This window comes from Gymnodraco acuticeps, unplaced genomic scaffold, assembly GCF_902827175.1.
Source record: "Gymnodraco acuticeps unplaced genomic scaffold, fGymAcu1.1, whole genome shotgun sequence".
In the NCBI taxonomy this organism is placed as follows: Eukaryota; Metazoa; Chordata; class Actinopteri; order Perciformes; family Bathydraconidae; genus Gymnodraco; species Gymnodraco acuticeps.
The window spans coordinates 52,115-66,970 of record NW_022991859.1 but is presented as its reverse complement, the minus strand read 5'-3'; the positions used below and the strand labels follow the sequence as shown (position 1 = coordinate 66,970).

The 14,856-nt window shown below is 47.0% G+C and overlaps 1 protein-coding gene across 1 annotated transcript; it reads left to right on the top strand.

Annotated features, from left to right (window-relative positions):
- si:dkeyp-121d4.3 (serine/arginine repetitive matrix protein 2) lies at window positions 1-12,297 on the top strand (the record flags this gene model as incomplete). The annotated part of the gene is given in 9 exon segments (XM_034199896.1): window positions 1-81; window positions 2,014-2,139; window positions 2,681-2,983; window positions 5,477-5,581; window positions 5,756-5,893; window positions 5,995-6,102; window positions 7,779-7,816; window positions 8,119-10,517; window positions 11,628-12,297. Coding segments are annotated over 8 exon segments (2,862 nt in total), but the record flags the coding sequence as incomplete, so codon positions are not given.
- Between the last annotated feature and the right edge of the window lie 2,559 nt (window positions 12,298-14,856).

The window sequence follows — 14,856 nt, the reverse complement described above, 5'->3', positions numbered from 1 at the left end:
GAGGAGGCGGAACAGCTGATGGAGGCGGAGAGGAAGAGGAGGGCGGAGGTGGCGGCCGCGCTGGCAACAGCCAAAGGAAAAGTGAGTTCATTAGTAGTAAGTTTCATTTATGTTCAAAAGTCTTTGATTCAGTGACGACTCTTTAGATGACTCATGAACCAGTAACGACTCTTTAGATGACTCATTACCCAGTAATGACTCATTAGATGACTCATTCACCAGTAACGACTCTTTAGATGACTCATTAACCAGTAACGACTCTTTAGATGACTCATTCACCAGTAACGACTCTTTAGATGACTCATTCACCAGTAACGACTCTTTAGATGACTCATTCACCAGTAACGACTCTTTAGATGACTCATTAACCACTAACGACTCTTTAGATGACTCATGAACCAGTAACGACTCTTTAGATGACTCATTAATTAGTAACGACTCTTTAGATGACTCATGAACCAGTAACGACTCTTTAGATGACTCATTAACCAGTAACGACTCTTTAGATGACTCATTTACCAGTAACGACTCTTTAGATGACTCATTAACCAGTAACGACTCTTAAGATGACTCATTAATTAGTAACGACTCTTTAGATTACTCATGAACCAGTAACGACTCTTTAGATGACTCATGAACCAGTAACGACTCTTTAGATGACTCATTAACCAGTAACGACTCTTTAGATGACTCATTAACCAGTAACGACTCTTAAGATGACTCATTAACCAGTAACGACTCTTTAGATGACTCATTAACCAGTAACGACTCTTTAGATGACTCATTAACCAGTAACGACTCTTTAGATGACTCATTAACCAGTAACGACTCTCTAGATGACTCATTAATTAGTAACGACTCTTTAGATGACTCATGAACCAGTAACGATTCTTTAGATGACTCATGAACCAGTAACGATTCTTTAGATGACTCATTTACCAGTAACTACTCTTTAGATGACTCATTAACCAGTAACGACTCTTTAGATGACTCATTCACCAGTAACGACTCTTTAGATGACTCATTAACCAGTAACGACTCTTTAGATGACTCATTTACCAGTAACGACTCTTTAGATGACTCATTAACCAGTAACGACTCTTAAGATGACTCATTAATTAGTAACGACTCTTTAGATTACTCATGAACCAGTAACGACTCTTTAGATGACTCATTAACCAGTAACGACTCTTTAGATGACTCATTTACCAGTAACGACTCTTTAGATGACTCATGAACCAGTAACGACTCTTTAGATGACTCATTAACCAGTAACGACTCTTTAGATGACTCATTAACTAGTAACGACTCTTTAGATGACTCATTAACCAGTAACGACTCTTTAGATGACTCATTAACCAGTAACGACTCTTTAGATGACTCATTAACCAGTAACGACTCTTTAGATGACTCATTAACCAGTAACGACTCTCTAGATGACTCATTAATTAGTAACGACTCTTTAGATGACTCATGAACCAGTAACGATTCTTTAGATGACTCATGAACCAGTAACGATTCTTTAGATGACTCATTTACCAGTAACTACTCTTTAGATGACTCATTAACCAGTAACGACTCTTTAGATGACTCATTCACCAGTAACGACTCTTTAGATGACTCATTAACCAGTAACGACTCTTTAGATGACTCATTTACCAGTAACGACTCTTTAGATGACTCATTAACCAGTAACGACTCTTAAGATGACTCATTAATTAGTAACGACTCTTTAGATTACTCATGAACCAGTAACGACTCTTTAGATGACTCATTAACCAGTAACGACTCTTTAGATGACTCATTTACCAGTAACGACTCTTTAGATGACTCATGAACCAGTAACGACTCTTTAGATGACTCATTAACCAGTAACGACTCTTTAGATGACTCATTAACCAGTAACGACTCTTTAGATGACTCATGAACCAGTAACGACTCTTTAGATGACTCATTAATTAGTAACGACTCTTTAGATGACTCATGAACCAGTAACGATTGCTTGTCTCCCAGTGGACCCCGCTGGGTTTCCTCTACAGGAAGATGGACACCATGCTGGACATCAGCAGGGAGCGCTTCCAGGGCACGGTGCTCAAAGCTCTGTCCAAGGACCCTCGCAAGGACATCAAGTCGGCGCTGGTACGGAAAACGCTGAGGAATTTATACGTTCTGGTTCAATTCAATTCAAAACCTTTATTTATCCAGGTAAAATCCCATTGAGATCAATGATCTCTTTTTCAAGGGAGACCTGCAGCAGTAGGTTCCACAAGAAGACAATAAAACATAAACAACAGAACAACAAAAGGACATCATACAGCAAAATGTACAGGATTACAATTTACATATTTAACTACATGTACAGGTACCAACAGCATCTGATTGAGTAGCATCCAACCTTTAAAAACATGTAGTGGTACTAGCTTGGTAATTTTCCATTCTTTTTGCAGACTGTTCCAAGTTAGTGGAGCTGCACATCTAAAAGCTCTCTTCTGAAAGCTATGAAAGATGTCCTCATATCAGATGCTTGTCATGTTTCCTCCTGCAGTCACTGACAGGAAGCTGTGAAACTGTTATGTGATGATGATGATGATGATGATGATGATGATGATGATATTAAACCAGAAGAGCTGAGACTTAAAAGGGGGCGGGGCTTCATACACTGAAGTCATGTTTCTTGCAGGTCAAAGTTAAAGAGGAGAAACTGGATGAGGAGGAGCTGAAGAAGGAGGAGGAGGAGCCGAAGAAGGAGGAGGAGCCAAAGGAGGAGGAGGAGGAGCCAAAGAAGGAGGAGGAGCCGGAGAAGGAAGATGAAGAGGGGAAGCAGGATCTGAAAAAGGAAGAGGAGGTGATGAAGAGCGAGGCGGTGCAGCAGGGAGGAGCACTGATTGGCCGGCTAGTGACAACCATCAAGGACGAGCAGAAGCATCTTCCCTTCGGCCCGGAGGACATGATCAGCACGGCCACCATGCTGGACGGAGACAAGGTGAGAGGGGGAGGAGCTACCTGTGTTCCCCTTCAGGGTGGGGTGTAACTAGCAAACACTAGCCATTTAGCTAGCAAAACATTAGCCATTTAGCTAGTGACATTAGCCATTTAGCTATCGACATTAGCCATTCAGCTAGCAGACATTAGCCAATAACTAGCGACATTAGCCATTTAGCTAGAAAACAGTAGCCATTAACTAGCGACATTAGCCATTTAGCTAGCAAACAGTAGCCATTTAGCTAGCGACATTAGCCATTTAGCTAGCAAACATTAGCCATTTAGCTAGCGACATTAGCCATTTACCTAGCAAACATTAGCCATTTAGCTAGCAAACAGTAGCCATTTAGCTAGCAAACAGTAGCCATTTAGCTAGCAAACAGTAGCCAATTAGCTAGCAAACATTAGCCATTTAGCAAGCAAACATTAGCCATTTAGCTAGCAGACAGTAGCCATTTAGCTAGCAGACAGTAGCCATTTAGCTAGCAGACAGTAGCCATTTAGCTAGCAAACATTAGCCATTTAGCTAGCAAACATTAGCCATTTAGCTAGCAGACAGTAGCCATTTAGCTAGCAGACAGTAGCCATTTAGCTAGCAAACAGTAGCCATTTAGCTAGCAGACAGTAGCCATTTAGCTAGCAGACAGTAGCCATTTAGCTAGCAGACAGTAGCCATTTAGCTAGCAAACAGTAGCCATTTAGCTAGCAGACAGTAGCCATTTAGCTAGCAGACAGTAGTAGGAATCAAAATAAATTATGAAAATAGTTGTAATAAAATGGATGTGTGTTACAGCAGAGAAGGAGTGTGTTAGTCTGTATGTACAGAGTGTGTTAGTCTGTATGTACAGAGTGTGTTAGTCTGTATGTACAGAGTGTGTTAGTCTGTATGTACAGAGTGTGTTAGTCTGTATGTACAGAGTGTTAGTCTGTATGTACAGAGTGTGTTGGTCTGTATGTACAGAGTGTGTTAGTCTGTATTAGGGCTGCACGGTATTGAAAAAAACTGACATCGTGATTTTTTTTGTTCCCCTGCGGTATATATTGCGTTTTTTTTAACCTGTTAAGCCCCAAAGTCCCGGCGGGTACTTTTTTTTCACGACAGTGTCTCAGGGATCGTAATATTTAAGAACCTATTAATGTGTTATACCAGATTAACGGAAATAATCTCAGCTAACTGACGATACAAACCATTTTTACCAAAACAAAACACAAGTCTCATAAGAAGCATCTAAATGACCCCTGAGCGAAAAATGCTAACGCACCTTGGCACAGAACTCAAGATAAAAGTACTCTTATTACTTATCGTAGCTGCACATACAAGATATCCGATTAAAGCTGAGGTTCCACAGATTATTTAGGTATATAGTATCTTCACTGAGTGATCTGAACTCGGACAGGGGTAGCAAACACAGACATCACAACACGTACCTTTACGTAGCTTCTAGGGGAGATGTCTCACCGTAGCTGTCAATCTGATCAAAAGACGTGTTCAATGGCATTAAAACGAGAAAAAACGCGGCTGAATCGGTTAATCCATAGGTTTTTAACGTCTCTGTATAAAAAAATGATTTAATTTATAATCCATAATTCCATTTTTATGTAAATATCGCAGAGCAAAAGTTAGCTGCTAATGGTAGCCACCATAGTGGCTGCTGCTTCGGTCTTGGCTATGCGGAAGTCTCTCACACACACATTACTCTGACGGTCAGAAAGAGATGTCACATGTCAAAATCCAGCAAGGTGGGCCAGAGATAAGGAAAATCCACCCAAATGGCCCCAAAAGAGGGTTTTTTTGTGCTAAATCTGTCTAAAAAGGTCAAATATCAGGGGAAGTTCTACACACACCAACACATGAACAAATAAGGAGTGAGAGTGACGCGTAGCCAAAACCGGAAGCTGCATACCACCAAGGTGGCTACCATTAGCAGCTAACTTTTGTGCTCCGATTTTTACATAAAAATGGAATTATGGATTATAAACAATTGCTTCAAAGCCACAGATACATTATCAACCAATGGATCAACCGATTCAGCCGCGTTTATTCTCGTTGTAATGCCATTGAACACGTCTTTTGATCAGATTGACAGCTACGGTGAGACGATCTCCCGTAAAAGCTCCGTAAAAGGTACGTGTTGTGATGTCTGTGTTTGCTTCCCCTGTTGCGAGATCGGATCGCTTAGATACTATACTTAAATAATCTGTGGAGTCTCAGCTTTAATCGGATATATTGTATGTGCAGTTTCGATAAGTAATAAGGGTATCTTTATTTTGAATGCTGTGCTAAAGTGCGTTAGCATTTTTAAAAAAATGAATAAAACCGCACGTCCCTGCGGTGTGAATACCGCGCATGCGCATACCGCGGTTATCGCCATGACACGGTATATCGTTCAGCCCTAGTCTGTATGTACAGAGTGTGTTAGTCTGTATGTACAGAGTGTGTTAGTCTGTATTTACAGAGTGTTTTGGAGTTGTTGACGTGTTTGTTTCTCTGAAGGTGCGTTTCAACATCGCCACCCACCAGGAGACCAAAGAGCAGCGAGCGACGTACGTGGAGATCCTGCCCGACTCCTTCGAGGAGTCCACGGAGCAGCGGAGACACGTGAGGCCCTCCTACCTTTTATATATATATATGTCTATATATCTATAGATATAAGCAGCGGACAGGTGACGCACCATGCTTAGAACGTGATCAGTGCACAGGTGAAGCTGGTATCCGTCCCTTTGCCCACTGAGTCCCAGCTGAGATATTGACCCTCCCCCCCTCCTTCTGCAGGGCCTCGTCATCGAGCTCTCTCTGTCCACCGGCCTCATCAAATGCTCCCAGAATCCTCAGCTCTACTTCCACATGTGCGAGGTGATCGAGAAGAAGCGGCTGGAGCTCAACGAGAAGGTGGAGTTCAGCGTGGTCCCGGTGAGTTGCCTCCTTCAGCTCCTACTGACCTCTCTCTGAAGCTGAACCCTGTGTACCTCGCTCTCAAACCTCTCCTGTTGAATCTGTTTCTGTTCCCAAAGCACGAGACAGCGGAGGGGGGGCACCAGGCCATCCGGATCAAGCGCTTCACCGAGAAGGTTTTCCTCCCGACCCGGAAACTGTGCGCCATCGGCGTAGCGAAGGGAAAGGTGAGCGTCCCCTCAGAGGACGATCCGTAAGTTACGGTGTGAGCGTTCCTTCAGAGGACGATCCGTACGTTACGGTGTGAGTGTCCCCTCAGAGGACGATCCGTAGGTTACGGTGTGAGCGTCCCCTCAGAGGACGATCCGTACGTTACGGTGTGAGCGTCCCCTCAGAGGACGATCCGTAGGTTACGGTGTGAACGTCCCCTCAGAGGACGATCCGTACGTTACGGTGTGAGCGTTCCTTCAGAGGACGATCCGTACGTTACGGTGTGAGCGTCCCCTCAGAGGACGATCCGTACGTTACGGTGTGAGCGTTCCTTCAGAGGACGATCCGTACGTTACGGTGTGAGCGTCCCCTCAGAGGACAATCCGTAGGTTACGGTGTGAGCGTCCCCTCAGAGGACGATCCACATGTTACGGTGTGAGCGTCCCCTCAGAGGACGATCCGTACGTTACGGTGTGAGCGTTCCTTCAGAGGACGATCCGTACGTTACGGTGTGAGCGTCCCCTCAGAGGACGATCCACATGTTACGGTGTGAGCGTCCCCTCAGAGGACGATCCGTAGATTACGGTGTGAGCGTCCCCTCAGAGGACGATCCACATGTTACGGTGTGAGCGTCCCCTCAGAGGACGATCCACACGTTACGGTGTGAACGTCCCCTCAGACGACGATCCGTACGTTACGGACGGTGTGAGCGTCCCCTCAGAGGACGATCCGTACGTTACGGTGTGAGCGTCCCCTCAGAGGACGATCCGTACGTTACGGTGTGAACGTCCCCTCAGAGGACGATCCGTACGTTACGGTGTGAGCGTTCCTTCAGAGGACGATCCACACGTTACGGTGTGGAGCGTCCCCTCAGAGGACGATCCGTAGGTTACGGTGTGAGCGTCCCCTCAGAGGACGATCCGTAGGTTACGGTGTGAGCGTCCCCTCAGAGGACGATCCGTAGGTTACGGTGTGAGCGTCCCCTCAGAGGACGATCCACACGTTACGGTGTTGAGCGTCCCCTCAGAGGACGATCCACACGTTACGGTGTGGAGCGTCCCCTCAGAGGACGATCCACACGTTACGGTGTGAGTGTCCCCTCAGAGGACGATCCACACGTTACGGTGTGAGCGTCCCCTCAGAGGGCGATCCACACGTTACGGTGTGAGCGTCCCCTCAGAGGACGATCCACACGTTACGGTGTGAGCGTCCCCTCAGAGGACGATCCACACGTTACGGTGTGAGCGTCCCCTCAGAGGACGATCCACACGTTACGGTGTGAGCGTCCCCTCAGAGGACGATCCACACGTTACGGTGTGAGCGTCCCCTCAGAGGACGATCCACACGTTACGGTGTGAGCGTCCCCTCAGAGGACGATCCACACGTTACGGTGTGAGCGTCCCCTCAGAGGACAATCCGTAGGTTACGGTGTGGTCGTCCCCTCAGAGGACGATCCGTAAGTTACGTGTATGCATGAGGGGAATACCGCTAACTCTTCTGTTGATGTACTTCATTCATTCCTCCCTTCTTTCTAGACTCCTACAGAACTTTACAGAACTCTCACGAAGCACAAACTGATTTAAAGCACAACATAAATCTGGTTATTTACTTTATGATGTAACTCAAACTGTGTGTGACCAATGGGAAGCATTTGTTGATGGTGTTTTCTAAACTGATGTCTAATATTCTGTAGATGACCATCAAGCTGGCCAAAGCTTCAGAAGACGCTGAGTGAGTACTAACATGTTAAGCTGATTGAAGATGCCAGTAGAAAACGGCTATGTTGATGGTTTTCGAGAGTTTCTGTTCTGCTTTTTAAATTAAAACTGGAGCTGATTTTGATCTTCTTAAAGCCTTATTGGGTTGTCCCACGCTACACCTTAATACTACATTTCATGAAGTTCATCCTGTAATCCTGCTGACAGACAAAAGCATAATCTCATTGAAGGAGGTTAATTACTGCTCTACACATATTTAGTATATGAGATGTACAGGAATACACATCTGTCTGTAACTCACCTCTGATATTTCAGGAAAGATAAACCAGAGACGGACAAGATGAAAGCGGTGGTAAAAAACCTCCGAACGCAGGACAGCAAGACCAGGAAGGACTACGGTGCCTCGCGGCGAAGATACGGCAGGAGCAGGAGTAAAAGCAGGAGTCCAAGCAGGAGTCGGGCTAGAAGCAGGAGTAAAAGCAGGAGTCCAAGCAGGAGTCGGGCCAAGAGTCCAGCTAGGAGTAGGGCTAGGAGCAGGAGTAAAAGCAGGAGTCCCGGTAAGAGTCGGGCCAGAAGCAGGAGTCCGGTTAGGAGTAGGGCTAAGAGCAGGAGTAAAAGCAAGAGTCCGCTCAGAGTCCAGTTCGGACGACTCATCAAAAAGAGACGCAGCACCAGCGCCGAACGTAGAGGCAGCCGGTCGAGGAAAAGCCGGAGCCCGGATCGATCCAAACGATGCTCCAAGAGCCGGAGCAGGAGCCGTGAAAGGGTCGAGGAGGTGAAGAAGAGGAGCATCACCAGCAGAGATGAAGCTCTGAAGAGGAGGAGGGAACCGAGTCCTCCCCCCCGACGAGGAGGAGTGGTGGACGACGAGCTGGCGAGGAAGAAGCGAGAGCTGGATGAGCTGAACGACATGATCGCCTACAAGAAGTCTCTGGTGGACCTGGACCCCGGACAGAGGACCTGCATAGACTACGACCACGGCAGGATCTCCGTCCCGCTCTCAGAGTACAAACCGGTCCGGTCCATCCTGAAGAGACGAGGAGAGGGGCCTGAGTACCCACTCCGTGCTCCTCACCCATACGACGACCCGTACTACGACCGGAAGTACAGCGCTTATCGCTACGGGGAACCCTACCCTGCAGGTTCCTACCCCGAACGTCCGTACGCCGATCGTCCCAACAGTGACCCCCCTCGAGTCTATGGCGAACCAGCCTATGCTGGCCCTCCGTCTGCTGGCCCAAGCTACACCGACCGCTACGATGTTTACGACGAACCCCACGGAGACCGCTACTACGACCCGGCCTACGCAGAGCGGCGGTACGAGGATCCGTACCGGAGCCAGTCTCCAGAACGCCGAGATCCCTCACCTGGTACTCAGTACGGACACCTTCCTGCTGCCTCCACCCAGCCTCCCTTGACGCAAACCCCTTCCACTTCTTCTTCCCAACACCCTTACAGACCTCCTTCTCCCTCAGTTCCGCCTCCCAGAAGCCCCTCTCCAAGACCACGTCCGGGACCCGCCGCGGCCCAGCAGCCGCTGGACCGATTCCTCGACATGCTCAATAAGAAGGTGGATGTTGTGAAGCAACCAGAACCGGTTCCTTTGACCGATGACCTGCTGCCTCATGAGAGGGCGCTTCAGGACGGCGGGGGTTTCTCTCGGATCGTAGGACTTGCTCAAGAGCAACCTGGCACCAGTATAGCTCTGGATCAGAAGAAGACAAATCCAAAACGCTCCTCATTAGAGAGAACAAGTGAGGAAGTGAAGAACACTGCAGAACCCTACGACAAGATCCAGAGTCTGCTGCGTTCGATCGGCCTGAAGCTGAGCACCGGAGACATGTCCAAACTGGCCAGCCGAGCCCAGGAGAAGATCTACAGCCCCAGGTCCTCGTCCACAGAAAGAGACATGCTGTCGTCCCCGAGGGAGGAACGGCAGCCGAGTAGAACAGGTTCCATTGAATCGGATCACATTCACTCCCCCTGCCCAGCCAGGTCCTCCAGTCTGCAGCCTAGCAGCCAATCCAGAGCTGTCTCGGAGTACGAAGGGTTCCTGGACCAGAAGGAGCTGGAGGCTCTTCAGAAGGCCCAACAGCTGCAGACTCTTACCAAGACCATGGGGAACAACAACTCCCCCACTCCCCCTGCCGGGCCTCCGCCGACCCACTTCCAACGCCCCCCCCGTACCAGTCAACTGGCCCCTTGGGATCATCACCCAGTTTCCCCCACAGAGCTTCAACCCCCCCAGCATGGGAACTCCATCTCCTCCTGCAGTTGACATCCAGTCATTCAGGCTTCCCTCTGGACCTCCTCCACGGCATCCGGCACATCTTCCTCCAGGACCGCCTCCTGGACCTCCACCACGGCGCCCTCTCGGACAACCTCCATTCGCTCCACCCCCTGGTACTCCAGTCTTTCCCTTTATTGGCCAGCCTCCCTCAGACCCCCCCCTTATCTCCCCTGGTTCTGTGCCGCCCCCCACCGCCGCTGCAGAATCAGCACCAACGTCCAGTCCTGCTGATCCTAACCAGTCCACCATCTCTACCACGGTGGCCCGGTGCCTGAAGGTCATAGAGACTGTGAAATCTCTGGCCGTGCAGCAGCCAGCCAAGCCGGTCAAATCTGTGCAGTTTAGTTTACCGAGCGCTTCCTCGTCTCCGTCCAGCTCTCAGACCTCCACGGAGGACGACATAAAGAACAAGCAGAAGGAGAAGGTATGGTTCCTACTGTAGGACAGTCATATTGTGCCATGGTACGGCCAGTGGTCCAAGTGACCGGTAAGATTTAAATGTACCGGACAGTAGACCTCTATTTATTATTTAGCTTGAAAACAATTATTAAAGAAAGATTAAAGGCCGCTACACACCAACCTGAGACCAAAGAACGCGTACTGAAGGCGTCCCGACTTTTATGTCCGCTACGTCGCCTGCGTCGGCTACGCCGCCCGCCTACGAACACACCGCAAAGACTTCAGTTGACGAGTGACAATAACTGTCCTTACCAGCAAGCGGCGGTAGTGTGTATTCGTCATTCAAAAGAGGCAACAACCAGACTATACACGAGAGAAGAAGAACAGGCTGCGTGATATAAACAAATAGCGTCTGGGTTCCATTTTCACTCTCTCTCGTCGATCGAAAACATGTAAACATAAAAAAGAAACTCTTGCGTCCGGGTGAGATGAAAATGGAAAAGATTAGCCGTCTGTGCCTTCTTAATCGTTTGTTTTGGTCCCTCACTTCCGCTTCGCTTCTCATGCACTGACTCGCTAAGCTGAACAGCCAATCAGAGTGATTTATTTCCTCCCGCGGCCGATTCAACATGTTGAATCGGCCGCGGGAGGAAAGAAATCACTGAAAAAATGTGCCGTAAAGAGACGACGGTGCGGGACACACCAACCTGAGTAGGGCGCCGCGAATGCCCGACTGCCTCTGACTCCCAAAATCGGGTTGGTGTGTAGCGGCCTTTATAAAGACCTCATCATTTCATTTGTACCAAAGTGCTAGACTAGTCGTCTCATAACTGTCAGAGTTTGTCAGTATATCTGAAATGAGTAGGTTAGCTACGTTAGCTAGCTAGCTTACACCAGATCTGCAGTAACATCAGAAGGAGTCATGTGATCACTTTGTTAAAATAAGACCAGAGAACCTTTCAAGTGATTTTCCAACAACAGAGACAGTTCAGCTTTATAAGGAATATAATATATATAATCCTGAATGTCACCAAGCGTCCCAGCTGTATGCGTCACTCTTTAGTGTCCCCTGGCAAGACAACCGTGTTTCCGCGACATAAGCTACCACTCTAAAAGTTGTTTGTTTGTGTTGCAGCTGGATTCGTATAGCAAGAGGCTTTCGGAGAAGCGGGATCAGCACTACAAGGACTGGCTCGCCCACAAGAAAGAGTGCACAGAACAGCGGCTTCTTGGTCAGAAACGCAGAGTTATTGGTAAAATGTTAATAAGCTAACCTGGATCTAACTAAAGTGTACATAAGATTAGCAAGTCTTAGTTTACCCCTGTGTTAGAGACAGGTCTAATGTGATGTTTGCTCCTCAGTCCGGCTTGTCTTTCTGGTACCGTAGACTCCCCCGAGGGAGCCAGGGATTTAGCATTTCCTTTAGTCTTTTTGATAGAAGTCAATAACAGATTTTTTCTTGGAAATGGCTTTTCTTGTGTAAATTATTCCTAGCATCTCCCATGCTCTCCCTGTAGCACCACCAGAAGCCTCAACCCCGTCTATAAGTTACCTAGACCTTGTAGGGACTGTTACCAGGCGTGTTGGTGAAAGGTCCGTCCGGAAACTCTAGTCCTTAAAGGGGACCTATCATGCAAAATGCACTTTTGTACGTCTTTTATACATGAATATGTGTCCCCGGTGTTCCAGGGAACTCACCAAGTGGCAGAAAACACAACCCTCTCTATTTTCCTCCATTCCCAAATCTCTAAAAAAAGGGGCTGCAACGGATCTGATACAGACTGATCCAGATTTGAACACTTTACTGACGTCAGTAAAGTGGCGCTACGACTATTGGTCAACTCTCCACCTATCAGGGGAATGAGAGGTTGGGCCATGGCCGGCCATTGCCGCTCGAAAGCGCTGGAGACACTGTAGTACATATGCCAGGCCTGTAGGTGGCGCTGTAGTCTGCCACAAAAGCAGCGAAGAAGACTTCCCGCGCATGGTTGCCATGGTTGCCCTTCTGTTTATTCTCCGCTGTGGCTCTTTTTCTCCCTCCCCGAGGCAAGCGTTTGCGCCTCCTGCTTTAAAACAAATTAATAATGACTCTATATAATCATATGTAAGGGATAATGTGCAGCGACGCGGTCATTATGGGGAGAACAACACCGACAGGCTGATCAGGAGCCCGACGCGAAGCGGAGGGATCTAGATCGGCATGAAGGCACATTATCCCGCTTATTACATGGCCACATTCTCAACAAAGTCACGATATGACTCCCAATATTAATTGAAATGCTTTTATGGATTTAGAAAATGATTTTATTGATTTAAAAAAGTTGTATGTATTGATTTAAATTGACATGCAGCCGCTAAGAAAAGTAGTCCGTTGTTACTGTTTGAACTAACGTAGCAACGGCAGGAACTGCTTCGATAGCGTTTTTGAGGAGCTTTTTGATTACAGATTTTAAAACATCACTGCTTGCTTTAACAGTAGCACACTTCATGATGTCAGACCTTGGGAAGTATCTAGATATCCCTGCCCTAATGCCCTAATAAGGAACTGCACACTGAATATGTGTCGCCGTTTGATGTCTATGTCTGGACCGCTGCGTAAAAAGGAGGGTTTCTGCCCCAATACTTCTCTTCTTACTTCTATAAGAATAAAACACGGAGGACGGAGATCTCTTTTTCTCCCCCTCTTCCCCTCTTCTCCCCGCTGCAGCCCAGCAGCTGATCTCAGAGCATGCTCCCCTCTCCTGCAGGGGGGCGTGGTCAGCTACAGGGAGGCGTGGTCAGCTACAGGGGGGCGTGGTCAGCTGCAGGGGGTGTGGTCAGCTGCAGCTCACAGATTCAGCCCTTGCAAAAACAGGTCTGGAAAGAGTAAATCGAGTGAAATGAGGCATGGCTAAAATGCAGGATCTGTTTGGTGTTTTGAAAAAAAAACTATATTTATATACTTTATATAGGTATGGCCCTACAATATATTGTTCAAATATAGCATGATAGGTCACCTTTAAGTCAAATCCCCCCCGTACTGAGCAACTGGCGCTCCGATATCAGTCTGGATTCTGAAGCTCTACCAAATCGGCCTGCATCCAAACAGGAAGGAAGTGTTTGATTTGCTGCCTGGGCCGAATGTGACGTAAGGGAACACATATCCACGCCATGCGATGTCAATAAAATAAAAACCGCAAGAACGCAGGATGTGGCGCGAGAGAAGACCAACGCGGTAGCAGAGAAAAACAATTGCTGTGTTTCAGTTCTGATAAATACCGTTTACTATACACTATGTACCTACTTGCATATGGCTATGTCTTGAATCCCACTTTGCATTGAGCAGTTACTGTAGGTAGTGTCTGCTGCTATAGTTAGCTGCTGGTCCCTCAAGCCCACAGGAAGTGAGCCAGACGTTGATGCACATTTTGGTAGTGGACAAACAGGCCCAAATATACTTTTTCCATTGACTTACATCGGGGAAAGAGACGTCTGTAAATCAGCGGATAATCATTAGGGTGTAGAAGTTGTAACATGTGCTAAAAGTAGGGCTGCTCGATTCTGGCAAAAATCATAATCTCGATTATTTGGGTCAATAATTGTAATTGCGATTATTAAATGCGATTATTCATTGACTTTGAAAAGATCCATTTATTGGAGAAAGAAAATGTGAACATTATGCTTTTAACAGTTGATTACCCTGAACTTTATAATTCGACTGAAAAACCAAAAAAAAAAAAAATTATTTTTTAAAAAAAATTATCGTTTTATTTCGATTACGTTGTTTTCGTAATCGTTGCAAGCCATAACCGTAATCGCGATTTAAAATACGTTTAATTGAGCAGCCCTAGCTAGAAGCCAAATGAAATAGTTATTAACGACAAATGTCTTGCGCTCCTATTGGCTAGCGCTCCAACACATTGTACTTGATAGGCTAAGGGGCTGGACATCTGTAAGCAGTTGACCAATCACAGCCTCAGGGTCTAGAGGGTCCAAACACGAGATGATTCACAGATTTCAGAGAAGACGGTAACTGCAATTTCAAAGTTGTAAAATGTGCTAAAAGCTGAATCCAGAGTTAAGTCTAGCGTCCATTGAGCACCGTGGGTGTTCTCAAAGTAACCTGCAAACCATCCCAGTGTTAGATGTATTATGCATTCAAAACAGCCAGTGTATAAACGATGAGGGCAGATTGAGACACAGCAAACGGCCGTTCTCCACTCGGTAACCAGCGGTTCCTCCAACGATCAAGAGAAGAAGCCAACAGACTGCCATCCCAGCTCCACAAGTAACACCTGTTCCTCTCCACATATCACCAGGTATCTACATCCCAGTACAGTCAGATCATCAGAGGTTAAGTTAGAGATGTAATTATAAGTATTTT